Source organism: Vespa crabro, chromosome 23 (genome assembly GCF_910589235.1).
Source record: "Vespa crabro chromosome 23, iyVesCrab1.2, whole genome shotgun sequence".
Taxonomy (NCBI): Eukaryota; Metazoa; Arthropoda; class Insecta; order Hymenoptera; family Vespidae; genus Vespa; species Vespa crabro.
The window spans coordinates 2,124,238-2,136,432 of record NC_060977.1 but is presented as its reverse complement, the minus strand read 5'-3'; the positions used below and the strand labels follow the sequence as shown (position 1 = coordinate 2,136,432).

Sequence of the window (12,195 nt, the reverse complement as noted above, 5' to 3'; positions counted from 1 at the left end):
AAACGATCTGAATGCTTTTCAATTGGCTGATAAGAATATCTAATAACAATAAACATATATATATATATATATATATATAGTCTGTAACAAAAGAAGATATACATGCATACCTATATATATGTACATATGTACATATATATATATGTTACATATTCACACATCCGTAATATTAAGATCTTAATTTTCATGATAGGGCCACACCAATATTATGGGGACAAAAGAGAAAGAGTAATCTAACGACGCGATACGATGCAATGCGATGAAAGCGAGAGCGACCGTCTCACTTTGAGATTAATGCCGGTAGCATCGCGACGATAACGCATAACCGGGCTATAGTCTAAGTGGCTTAAGTGAATAACTTAGTCACAGCAATTACGAGGGTCTGCCCGCTACGTTTGCCAGGGTACCAAGTACTCCCGAAGCTGAATTTCCGTGGAGATTCAACTAGAAACTCTCCTCTTTTCCCCTCGGCCCTGCATCCTCTGTTTCACTTCTGTCTTTCTCTCTCTCTCTCTCTCTCTATGTCTTTTCTCGGAACAAAATTCGACCTTCGAACGACCCTTCTCTCATTCCCTCGTTCACACAAAATAGTAGTAGAGCTAAAGCCTAATAAAGAAAACTGAATTAATTCGAACCCTCTTTATAAAAATAAACTATCTTCCCTTCTCATTTGTCCTGCTTCGTTTATTTTTAATCATCAACATATACCCGAAATCTGCCAATTAGAAAGTAATAAGTTTTTTACATTTCTAAATATTTCATGTATGATGATCGAATTATATATTTTGCCGCTTGAGAAATAGAGACAGAGAAGAGAGAGTGAGAGAGAGAGAGAGAGAGAGAGAGAGAGAGAGAAACAGACAGAGACAAAGAGGGAGGTAGAGGCGAGATGTTTGCAAAAACTTCAACTTCCCTAATTAACCCGACGTTTTCACTAACAATTAATGCTACGTTAAATCTCGCTTTGATACGAATGAAGTATTTAAATATACGTCATTTAAATAAAAATTTTACCTACATATTTTTTTGATATATATATATATATATATATATATATATATATATATATATCAAAAAAATATCGTTGTTATCGCTTTTAATCTCAAAAAGAACGAGCCGTATTTCGCAGCATCGTTGAAAAAATTCGACAAAGGAAATAGAAATAAATCTGCTTGAAATAAATCGATTAATTAAATGAATCGGATTACATTAATCCGATTTGTTTCTGTCATTAGATTGTTATTATCTGTTTAAAAACGAAAAGAAAAAAGAAAATGATGGAATGAACGAACGTATAAATAATTCGAAATTCCTCTTTCTCGGGGAGAAAAAAAAAGCTACACACACAGAGAGAGAGAGAGAGAGAGAGAGAGAGAGAGAGAGAGAGAGAGAGAGAGAGAGAGAGAAGAGAAAACAACAAGAAAAAAAGAAAAAATAGCCAATGGATTCGGACGTGGATACGCCTTTAGTCGGATTCTCAAAATTGGAACCTCCAGTCGATTAGCGTTCGAACCGAATGCAAGATTAATCTCGAGTAACTTCGAAAAGTTCGTTCGATTCGTGAACCGTAAAACGGTCGCGTAAAATAGCGACCGGCATTCGTTTAATTAAATTTTTAATTAGATCGAAGGCTAGCCGACGACAACGACGACGACGACGACGACGATGGTCGGACACTGTGTTGACCTAAATTTGAAGAATTTTAAGGATTTTATTTCTATCAAAAAAAAAAAAAAAAAAAATAAAGAAAAGAAAAGAAAAAAAAAGGAAAAAGTAAAGAAAAGGAAAACGAGAAAAAAGAATTAAAAAGAAAATATATATATATATATATATATATATATATAAAATAAAAAATATATTATAGAAAAATAATCGAGGAGAGAAAAAAGAAAAGAAAAAAAGTGTGGGAAGAGAGTAGAGAAAAATAAAAAGAGGATGCTACGTTTTGATTTCGAACTACGTTACCATCGTAAATAGTAATATTTTCGAACAAAGAAAATTTGTAAAGCGGGAAGATACTCGTAAAAAAAAGAAAAGAAAAAGGAAAAGGAAAAATGAAGGAACGAAAAAAATATCGGGAAGAAATCTAATCCGATCTAATCTACTCATGTCCACGTACGTGCTAGAAAAAAGAGAGAGAGAGAGAGAGAGAGATAGATAGATAGAGAGAGAGAGAGAGAGAGAGAGAGAGAGAGAGGCTTTATGTGCCCTCTACGAATTTCCATCTCGCTAACGAGGTAAAAGTTCTCGTGGTTCTCGGCAACATGATAACCGGAAATTACTTGTCAGCCATCTCTATAGTATTAAAGCAGAGAATTAAGAAAGTGTATTGGCGTGCGTGTGTGCATATCAAATTAGCGATTTATACAAATAAGGAAGATCAATTTTCATCATCGATACGTACTGATTGATTTTTCATTTAAATAATATAACGTCAATTATATAATAACAATTGAATTTTTCAATCATTTCTTACTTTTTTTTTTGCTCCTTTCTTATTTTATTATCATTTCTGACGGCTTAACATTAATTATGTATATATATATATATGTGTGTGTGTGTGTGTATGTGTGTGTGTGTGTGTGTGTGTGATAGAGGACGAGAGATAATAAACAATTTACAGCAATTATTATCGAATGTTTCGCGTTTTAATTAAAATTGAATCATATATATATATGAATAGAGAAAAAAATGAACAGCAAGAAATTATAATATAATATTATTTATATAATAGTATCTTTTTTTTTTTTCTGTGTGTCTTTTACATACCTGTAAAATAAAGATGTATTTCGAGTAGAAGACCGACCAGGATCAATAAGGTTTTCATGATGATCTTCTCCAATTTGAAATCGTACGTTTAATATCAGCCAGCGACTGTAATGAAAATAAAAGGGTGAGATTAAAATCGTCTCGATAAAGTTCATGAGATAAATGAATAAAATAAAAGAGTGATTTTGTAATAATAAACATTATGTTATTGTTAAATTGAAGGGAGCAACAGGAATGTATTAATAGCTTATACAGAGGGTAGACCATCGACTCGAAACACTCGATATAAACTACGAGTTATTTGAAACTTTAGAAAGGGAGAGATACAGGGAGAAAGCGAGAGAGAGAGAGAGAGAGAGAGAGAGAGAGAGAGAGAGAGAGACAGTAGAGCCGATAAACTTTCGAATTCGCAGAGACCTGTCTGTACGGGTTTATATCTCTTTGCTTATATGTACATCGTGAATTAACTGCAATAGTGACGGTGTCTATATTCCATCTAAATTTTCCAACGTTATATACGAACAGAGAGAACTCGATGAACACGACATGAATTCAAAAGCGAATTAGTAGTACGAACTCTCTAAATGTAATGGATCTCTTAATCCTTTCTCATCTTTCTTCTTACTTCCACCCCTCGCCTTTCCTTCCCACCCTCCCGCCCTCTCCACGATCCCCTTACCGTACCGTATAACTTGATTCACTTTGTTGCTCCTTTTATGATTACTACTTATCGAATAGATAAATGAAGAAGAAAAAGAAAAAAGAAAAACTAAAATGAATAAAAATAAAAATAGGAATTAGGAATAAAGTGGGGAGGGGGGGGGAGAGGGAAAAAAAAAAGAAAATGTTTGTGTAGAAACGTTTAATGATTGATAATCGTTCAATTTGATTTCCGAATCTTGTTGAAAATTTTAACATGATACTTTACGTCGAACGAAAAGAGCTCGAAAACTCTAAACAGGGTTTGAAAGAGAAAGAATGGAGTAGTCAAAGGGAGAAGAATAGCCAAGGGAAATGAGTAGAAGTGGTGGGTGACGGGGGGAAGAGCGAGGGTCAAACAAAGGGATTCTCTGTAAATCACACGCGAGGCGTTTCTAACGTGACATTAGCTGGTCTCTCCGACAGAAAGAGAGAGAGAGAGAGAGAGAGACAGCAAAAGAGAAAGAGAGAGAAAGAGAGAGAGAGAGAGAAAGAACTAACCATACACTGCACCCTTTCCATAGTCAGACCTTTTTTGTCGTGAACGCTTTCAAACTAAAGCACCAAAGCTCTCTAGACGATCGATATGGCCTGAGTACTATGGTCCTTCCACTCTCTTCGTTCGGATAACGTGTAAAGAAGATAAAGAAGGATAAACGAGTCGACTAATCAACAACATACCGGAAATTCCAACGACAATGTTTAATTTTTAAATATACATATTATCACTTGTCATTTAATGTACTCTCTCTCTCTCTCTCTCTCTCTCTCTCTCTCTCTCTTTCTTTCTTTCTTTCTTTCTTTCGTTCCCTTTACATATAATAAATGATTAAAAAAAAAGTACGATATTGTTTAATAACAGATATCTTCTTCTTCTTATTCTTCCTTCGTCGTGACCTTTATGTACTATTTATATACGTTTGGAAATTCTAAATTGTCCTTGAGAAATTAAAGATAAACACACGTGCGGTATCAGTTTGTTCCGGGAGTATACATACACATCGATCTCTCCTCTTTCGTTTTGTTTTCTATTTCTATTTTTGTGTTTCATTTGACGATCGTAGTATACTCTTCTTGCCGTACGTTTCTTCGTAGTAAATTTTTAAACGATTTAATCGATAATTGGAAGTAGAAAGAGAGAGAGAGAGAGAGAGAGAGAGTGAGTGAGTGAGAGAGAGAGAGAAAAGTACGAACGATTTTCTTTCGAAATCCTCTTTATTTGCTATTCGACAAGTAGAAATAATTCGATCATCGTTGAGTGATCTTCTTACGCTACGTTTTATCTTTAATGAAAGAAAAACAACTGTCAGTGTACAGAGAAACGAGAATATCAAGATAGATATATCGTGTATTTCTAAGTTTCTAAGAAATGTGTTATTCTAATCGAACATTTTGATTTATCAGATATCTTTTAGAAATCACGTGATCAAGAATATCATTGAAGATTCCTTATTCTAATCTTTATGATTCTCAATAGGTTTATCATTTTTTTTATTTTTTATTTTCTTTTTATTTTTTTTTTTTTTTATTTTTTTTTTTTTTTTTTTTTTTTTTAGAAAAGACCCATACTTTTCTATCGTTTATTTCGAGATTCTTTTAACTCGATTAGAAATCTCGTCGTGATCAATACGAGACACGAGATATCTTAAGATAAATATAATTCGACAAAATATATTTATAAAATTCAAGATATATTAATCTGTAGGACAAACGAATAGCTTTAATTATTACGATCAATTAAATAAGAACATCTCTAAAGGGGATCAATTGTGAAAATCAAAAATTTTTACACCTATCCGTACGATTATTTTACGATTAAATCGTAAAAAAAAAAAAAAGAAAAAGAAAAAAAAGAAAAGAAAAAACAAAAACAAACAAACAAAACTTGCTAATAAGTCAATCCAATTAAGGATTAATAGTTAAGGCTAAAATAATCGTATGAGATTGAAATTAGATTAAAAGCTCGTAAGCATCTATTTTTTTTTCTTTTTTTTCTTTCTTTCTTTCTTTTCTTTCTTTTCTTTTTTTTTTTTTCCTGTAGATTCAGGAAAGGCACGCGCGTTACATTGAGCACGAGTCTGCGGTTAGCTGGACCAAACCGTTCGTAAACCCGACACGAGAACCATTCGTTTCGAACGAATACATACGTGAGAGTTTTCAAAGTAAACATAGTGCCCCAGACCAACGGTGGTTTTCAATTCCGCTCTGAGACCTCGAGCGGTATTTTCAAAACCTTCAACGAGAAAGAGAAGAAAGATGACCTTGCTCGTTAAACGGCAATGCGGTTAGCGTCTTTGAAATCTTCTCTCGTATATGATGAGATAAGATAGACCAAAATTTGCTTTCGTGTTTCGCTTTGCCCATTAAAGAACTATTACAATTGTTTTTAATACTTGATTTATAATTATCAAATATATATATGTGTATGTGTGTGTCTATGTAAATAAATATATATATATATATACATATATATTTATTTATTTTTCATTAACTCGTCATCCAAAAAACAATAATAAATTTGAGAGAAATAAATTGAAATGTATATTTCTATGATCAGTTATCAATCAAAGCCAATGCAAATAGTTAATATAAGAAGAGAAAAAAAAAAGTAAATAAATAAATAAATAAATAACATATTAAAATTACGAAATTTTTCGTAAAAACAACGGACGGATTTTTTTTTTCTGTATTACTATATTAGCAAAAAGAAATCTATTGCTGTATCGATATTCGTGTAATTACAAACGTAAATTGTCAATTACAATTTGTTGATATTGAAAAAAAAAAAAAAAAAAAAAGGAAACAAAACAGCAGAAGAAGAAGATAAAGAAAAAGATAGAGAATGACGAAGAAGATATCGAGAAAGAATAGAATCAAATTGATCTTATATAATTTAGAAAATGAAACTATTATCTCGAGTATGAAATTAGTAATTAATTTATGATGTTACAAGAGCATGCTTTCGCCAATTGTAAAATGCTCACGCGAATTAAAGAAATGTATTATTTTATAAATTTTATCAAAACAATGGCAACGATTCCGGTGGTATAAGCGATTCGTTTCCGGTCAGGAATCCTTTTAAATATTTAACAGGACGTCCGAAAGCAATCGTGTGTTCCGTCGAACGGCGTACCTCGTCGTCGTGGCCACTCTCGAAAGCATGCGAGATTACACAAATTTTCTGATGGAATTTATATGTAACGATTTATCCTATCTTTCTTTCTCTCTCACACTCTTTCTCTTTCTCTTCCTCTTTTTGTCTAAAAAAAAAAAAAAAAAAAAAAAAAAAAAAAAAAAAAAAAACCATATATATCTTTTTTCTTTAAGAGTTATTAACAAAAAATTCGATATATTTTCGCCAAATATTTCATTTTAACTAAAATCGTATAACAAACGAGACGATATACATACATACATGCGGGCATCGTTCTATCAAATACGTCATTTCCATTGGCTAATGATTTTTTTATTGGATTACAATTTCACGAGAGAGAGAGAGAGAGAGAGATAGAAAGAGAAAATCTCATGGTCGTTATATTCGATACGATTATAACAATAAATACGATCAACGTACGATAATATTCATGTCATACATATGACGAGTGACATTATACGATTATTTATGAAACAAGTGGCATTTCTAATGCATCGTATTCCCGAAATATCATATACCCCTTTGTCCATACATTAACGTGTTTATGGAATGATCCCAGCTGACTTTGACGTAACTGACAGATGATATTGTATAATACATATATAGTCAAGAATAAAATTAATAATTATAATGCTAATAAATGTAATAATATAATGACGGCTTCGTATTTTAACTTGTCGACGATTGATGTCACGTTTGAGAAAACTTAACGATACATTTCACGTTCATTTCGATGCTTCTCTCTGTTTGTTTCGTATGACAGAAAAAAAGAAAAAAAAAAAAAATAAGAGAAATCTAAAAAAAAAAAAAATGAAGGGAAAATAATAATAATAACTCGAGTGGTATATCTTATCGATCGACAATAATTTTGTTCCCGTTAAAAGCGAGAAAAAGAATGAGGAAAAGTCTCGTATAGTTAATTGTTTAATCGTTATATACACCTTGCGTTTCAATTTCTTTCTTCCTTCCGCGATAACACCGTAATTCGTGGAAAATTCGCGCAAAACAATTTCGCGGTCTACGAGTACGCGTGAAATACCGTCAGACGCGTGGCTTTTATTATTTCTATTTTAGCGTGACGCCCGGCAGGAAGCGTGACACGCAGGACGAACCTTTTCGGCGAACTCTCATCGCTCTTTTCATTCCTCTTTTTCCACGTTATTCGGCCGAGCGCGAAATTAAGAAATATTTCCCCCACTTCTTTTCTTTTTTCTTTTTCTTTTTGTTTTGTTTTGTTTTTTTTTCACCTGTCCACTTTCTGATGCTTATCTCTCACTTTGCCTTTTTCATTTTTTGACTTCCTTCTCCTCCTCCTCCTCCTCCTCCACCATATCCTCCGTTTCCTTCCCATTCCCTTCCACTCATAACTCGGACGTTTAATTCTGACAGATGTTTGTCAAATCGTTTTTTATCTTTCCTTTTGTCCTTTTTATTCCTTTTTTCTTTTTTTTTCTTTTTCTTTTTTTTTCTTTTCGTAATGAAAAAAAAGATAACTCGGAGATCACCGACGTAATTCATAAATCTCGAAAATTCATATCAAGTGACAAAAATAATTCGGGAATTTGGTGCAAACCGATAAATCATATTTCGATCTTTATTGGTTGATTAGATCTGATAATTCAAATTCTATTTAAACGATGAAACTAAAATAACACGAGAATTTCTGGCGGAATTTGTGAACTTGAAAAATTTCCAAAATTATTCCAATATGAAAGCTATTGTAATAGGACTCCCAGACGATATCCGGCAAACGATATTTCAAATAGTTATGATGCTTTTTCCCCTCGATTAAGTTGAATATTTTTCCATTGAATTCAAGATGAATGAAAAATAACTCGAAGTCCGAATTCTGAAGCGCGAAAAATTCTTAAACTTCGGACATTTTATATAATATCGAGATATAAAACTGGGTTAATAAAATTAACAGACGATATTTGAAATAGTTCCCGATCCATTTCGTTTCATAAATCAAAATGAAAATTTTCAATCTAAGGTAAGTTTAATTCGCGATGAAAAGTAAGATAATTTTGAATTTGCAATTTTGGCCATTAAAAATTTGTACGCGTATCGTTCAAATAGTTGCGATATAAAAACGATATTGTAAAATTTGCAAACGAATATCCGGCAAACGTTATTTCGTTATAATACTATCGCCCGATTACTATTCCCGATTACAATTGAAATGTCTCGCAAGTTTCTCAGTGGTGTTAAAAAAAAAAAAAAAAAAAGGAGAAAAAAGGAAAAAAAAAAAAAGAAAAAAAGAAGAAAAAAGAGGAAGATGCGAGCTCGTTTGCTATCCAACCTTTATTCGAGCGCTTTACTGTTACTCCGTAGAATCTGATATTTCCCTGGTGTAAAATTTTTGCTATTTATGAGACGCCGAGGTTCACAAGCGCCGTCCCGCGAGAGTCGCCCCAAAATTACGATGAATGTGACATCTTCCGTTTCCGCAGTAGTCTGCACCCGCTCCCCCACTCCCACCCTCATCCCTCCACCACTCCTAACCACATGCACTCATCCTCCTCATCCTCCTCCATTCCATCCTCCTTCTCTTGCACGTTCGTTCATTTTGTTGTACGAAGAGCCCTTTCGCTGTTCGTTCGTCCAAAACGAATTCTGACGGAAGTTATTAAACGATAGAATTAGCAAATATACATTTTTTTTCTATATATATTCTTTAAGATATTCATACATACAATATACATTCATTCATATTTTTATTCCTTCGTTTTCTTTCCTCCGTTTCCCCCACCCCCTCTCTTTCTCTGTTTGTTTCTTTTTTTCTCTCTTCTTACAACCAATGGTCTTGCCGTAATTTAAATTCATATCGGTAGGTCCGATCGTATAAAGTCCGAATTACACTCGTTTTTTGTACCATATATAGATACCAATATACGGATACATAGAGGACATAGCGTGTTATCCAGAATTTAATTTCCCTCTTACCCCCCCCCCTCTCTCTCTCTCTCTCTTCCTCACCCTCCCATTCTCTATTCCCATCCCCCTTTCGTCCTGCTAACGAGTCATTTTCCTGAGACGCAATACGCTTATGTATAATTTGTTCGATCGAAATCAAAACACGAGTGCCGTATTATTCACTGAACCAATTTTCAATCTCCTCCTCTATCGAATTAGTCGCCAAGTTGAATGTTCGATCGATGAAATTTCACTCTTGGTACGAATAAAATCAAATGACACAAAGATCGAATCGGTACTAAGCGAAAAAAGATTTCGTGTGTGATTTGAGAAGAGAGAGAGAGAGAGAGAGAGAGAGAGAGAGGGTGGGGAGGGGAGGGAGGGAAGAAAGAAAACAAAAAAAAAACAGAAAGAGGAAAGGAAAGAAAAACGATCCTCTCGATCCTCTAGCTTTTAATAGTCATACGATTTACATACTGATATGAAATACAATCGCGTTACGAGTTAGTATAATCAGTTTTCTAGCGAAATGTTGCTTTGGGAGAAATGAATTCTCAGTGGAGTATCACGAGGAAGTGTTTCAAACATATGTATATATGTATGTATCCTATCCATCTATATACGTATTTATGTATTTATTTATGTATGTATGTATATATGTATATATGTATGAGAAAATATAGAAAATAACTCCGGGTCTGTTGCTTACTTTTCGTATTACTATAAAACCTGATTTTATTCTAATGAATTAAAATTGGTCATAAGCAGGAAAAATTATATCAGCATTATAATTATATCAGCAAAATTATTGCCGATTTAATAATAAACAAATTTAAAGATATTATATATATATATATAAGTATATATTATGAAACGATTATACCAATGATAATAATTTCTCTTCTTGCAATTATGGTCTGCGAAAGAATTCAGGGGTAAGATCGACTTACGATTAATCTGTTGAAACCTTTGGAACGAGAGTCATTGATTACCTTAGGATTACCTTAATCTCTTGACCGAGCTCGTTCTGCGGAGGATAGACAATGTTTTTCTGTGGTTTCCGCTCGACTAACATCCTGTTCGCGCCATAACCATAGAACTCGTTTCTTGTCAGTAGATATGCGCATTACCGAATATTCTTTATTGGATTTATTAGACTTATCTTATATTTTTTCTTTCTTTTTTTTTCTTTTTTTTCGTCGTTTAAAAAGCATACGATAATTCATTGAAATCGATGGAAAATTATGGAAAGGAAATAGAAATATTTGAAAGAAATTCAATTCTTTTTTTTCTTTCTTTCTTTCTTTTTTTCCTTCTTCATTTTTTCATTTTTTTTTTCCCCCTTTTTTTTCTTTCTTTCTTTTTTTTTTTTTTTTTTTTTTTAGAACGAACGAAAAAATGAATGACGTTATTTATATATTCGTTGTTTCCCGTGATAATGTTACACCAGGAGGAAATATAGTACTGACTAAGTACGCGTTTTCGTAGCTCGCACCACGGCCTTTGTGATTAAAAATAACCTGCACACCTATATGACTAAATAATCGTTACGGTCCATTTAGCTTGGTGCATGCGCACGACGAGACAGTAACTCGTAGAAGCAATTTGTCTTGGTGTCCATCTAACGCGTTTATCACCGAGTCAATTTGAATTCTTATCTGTATAAGTTATCGTTGTTAGAAGTCAAATTTTCCTTAAAACAATGTCGTTTCTTAATTAAAATTAAATGAGATACTCTTATTAAAAATGGATCCAAAGAAAGATGTATACTTGTTCTTACAATAAGAAATCATTAATATCGTTGAGAGCTATGAGAAAATCTTTCGATATAAGAAATAACAGTGAGAAAAGTACATATATATATATATATATATATATATAAATATATATAGGATATATACATAGAGCACTGAAAAGTCGGCCAAGAGAATACATGGATCAAAGAGAAAAGAGAGATATCGTTTCACTTGCATAATCCATACATTTCCTTGCATTTCTTTCAAATAGAAAGAAATTCTCAAGCAATTCGAACAAGATATACGAGAGAAACAACGATATATAAGACGTGTTTTGCGAATCTTATGAATCATATTTTAAGTTTTCTAATTTAAATCGATTAAAAATCATTATAAGAATAAATCATTACATTAAAATGATATCTATGTATAATATCAAACTTTATACCTAAGGGGGAATTAAATTACGTTAAAAATAAATCATTCATTTGAAAATTTTAATTTGCGAAGAGATTTGCGTTTTTTTTTTCTTCAATTTCCTTTTTTTCTTCTTTTTTTTTTTTTTTTTTTTTTTTCTTTCTCATTTCAATAAGCATAATCATGATATTCGAGAAGAATTTTCATTAATGAATTACTATTCAAACAAATTATATAAAACAATCGTGTAACGTTGCCCGATCTTCTTCCTTCTTTCAATACTTAATTAAAAGAAGAATATCTACAAGTACATATTACAAATATAAATGAGATCGTTTTAAATACAAGTTCATAATATTCGTGGGATATTACTTTATCACAATTTTCTTATTACATGATTACTATTTCCGCTTAATTCTAGCTACATCCGGTTATTATATTTATGTCGTAAGAATAATTTGTTCAGAGATTTTATCTTTTGAAAAATCATTATTGAATAAAATT

The 12,195-nt window shown here is 32.3% G+C and overlaps 1 protein-coding gene across 2 annotated transcripts in view; it reads right to left on the bottom strand.

Annotated features, from left to right (window-relative positions):
- LOC124432137 (igLON family member 5-like) overlaps positions 1 to 12,195 on the bottom strand; it is a 72,877-nt gene that overhangs the window by 17,835 nt on the left and 42,847 nt on the right. The window contains exons 1-2 of one of the 2 annotated variants that reach the window (XM_046980760.1): positions 10,531 to 10,551; positions 2,770 to 2,874 (exon numbers count right to left, since the gene is read on the bottom strand). In XM_046980760.1, coding sequence (XP_046836716.1) covers positions 2,770 to 2,827 — 58 coding nt within the window. In that variant the 5' untranslated portion in view covers positions 2,828 to 2,874; positions 10,531 to 10,551. Of the gene's footprint in view, positions 1 to 2,769; positions 2,875 to 10,530; positions 10,552 to 12,195 lie in introns of those variants that run through there. The other variant, XM_046980759.1, reaches the window with a different exon arrangement.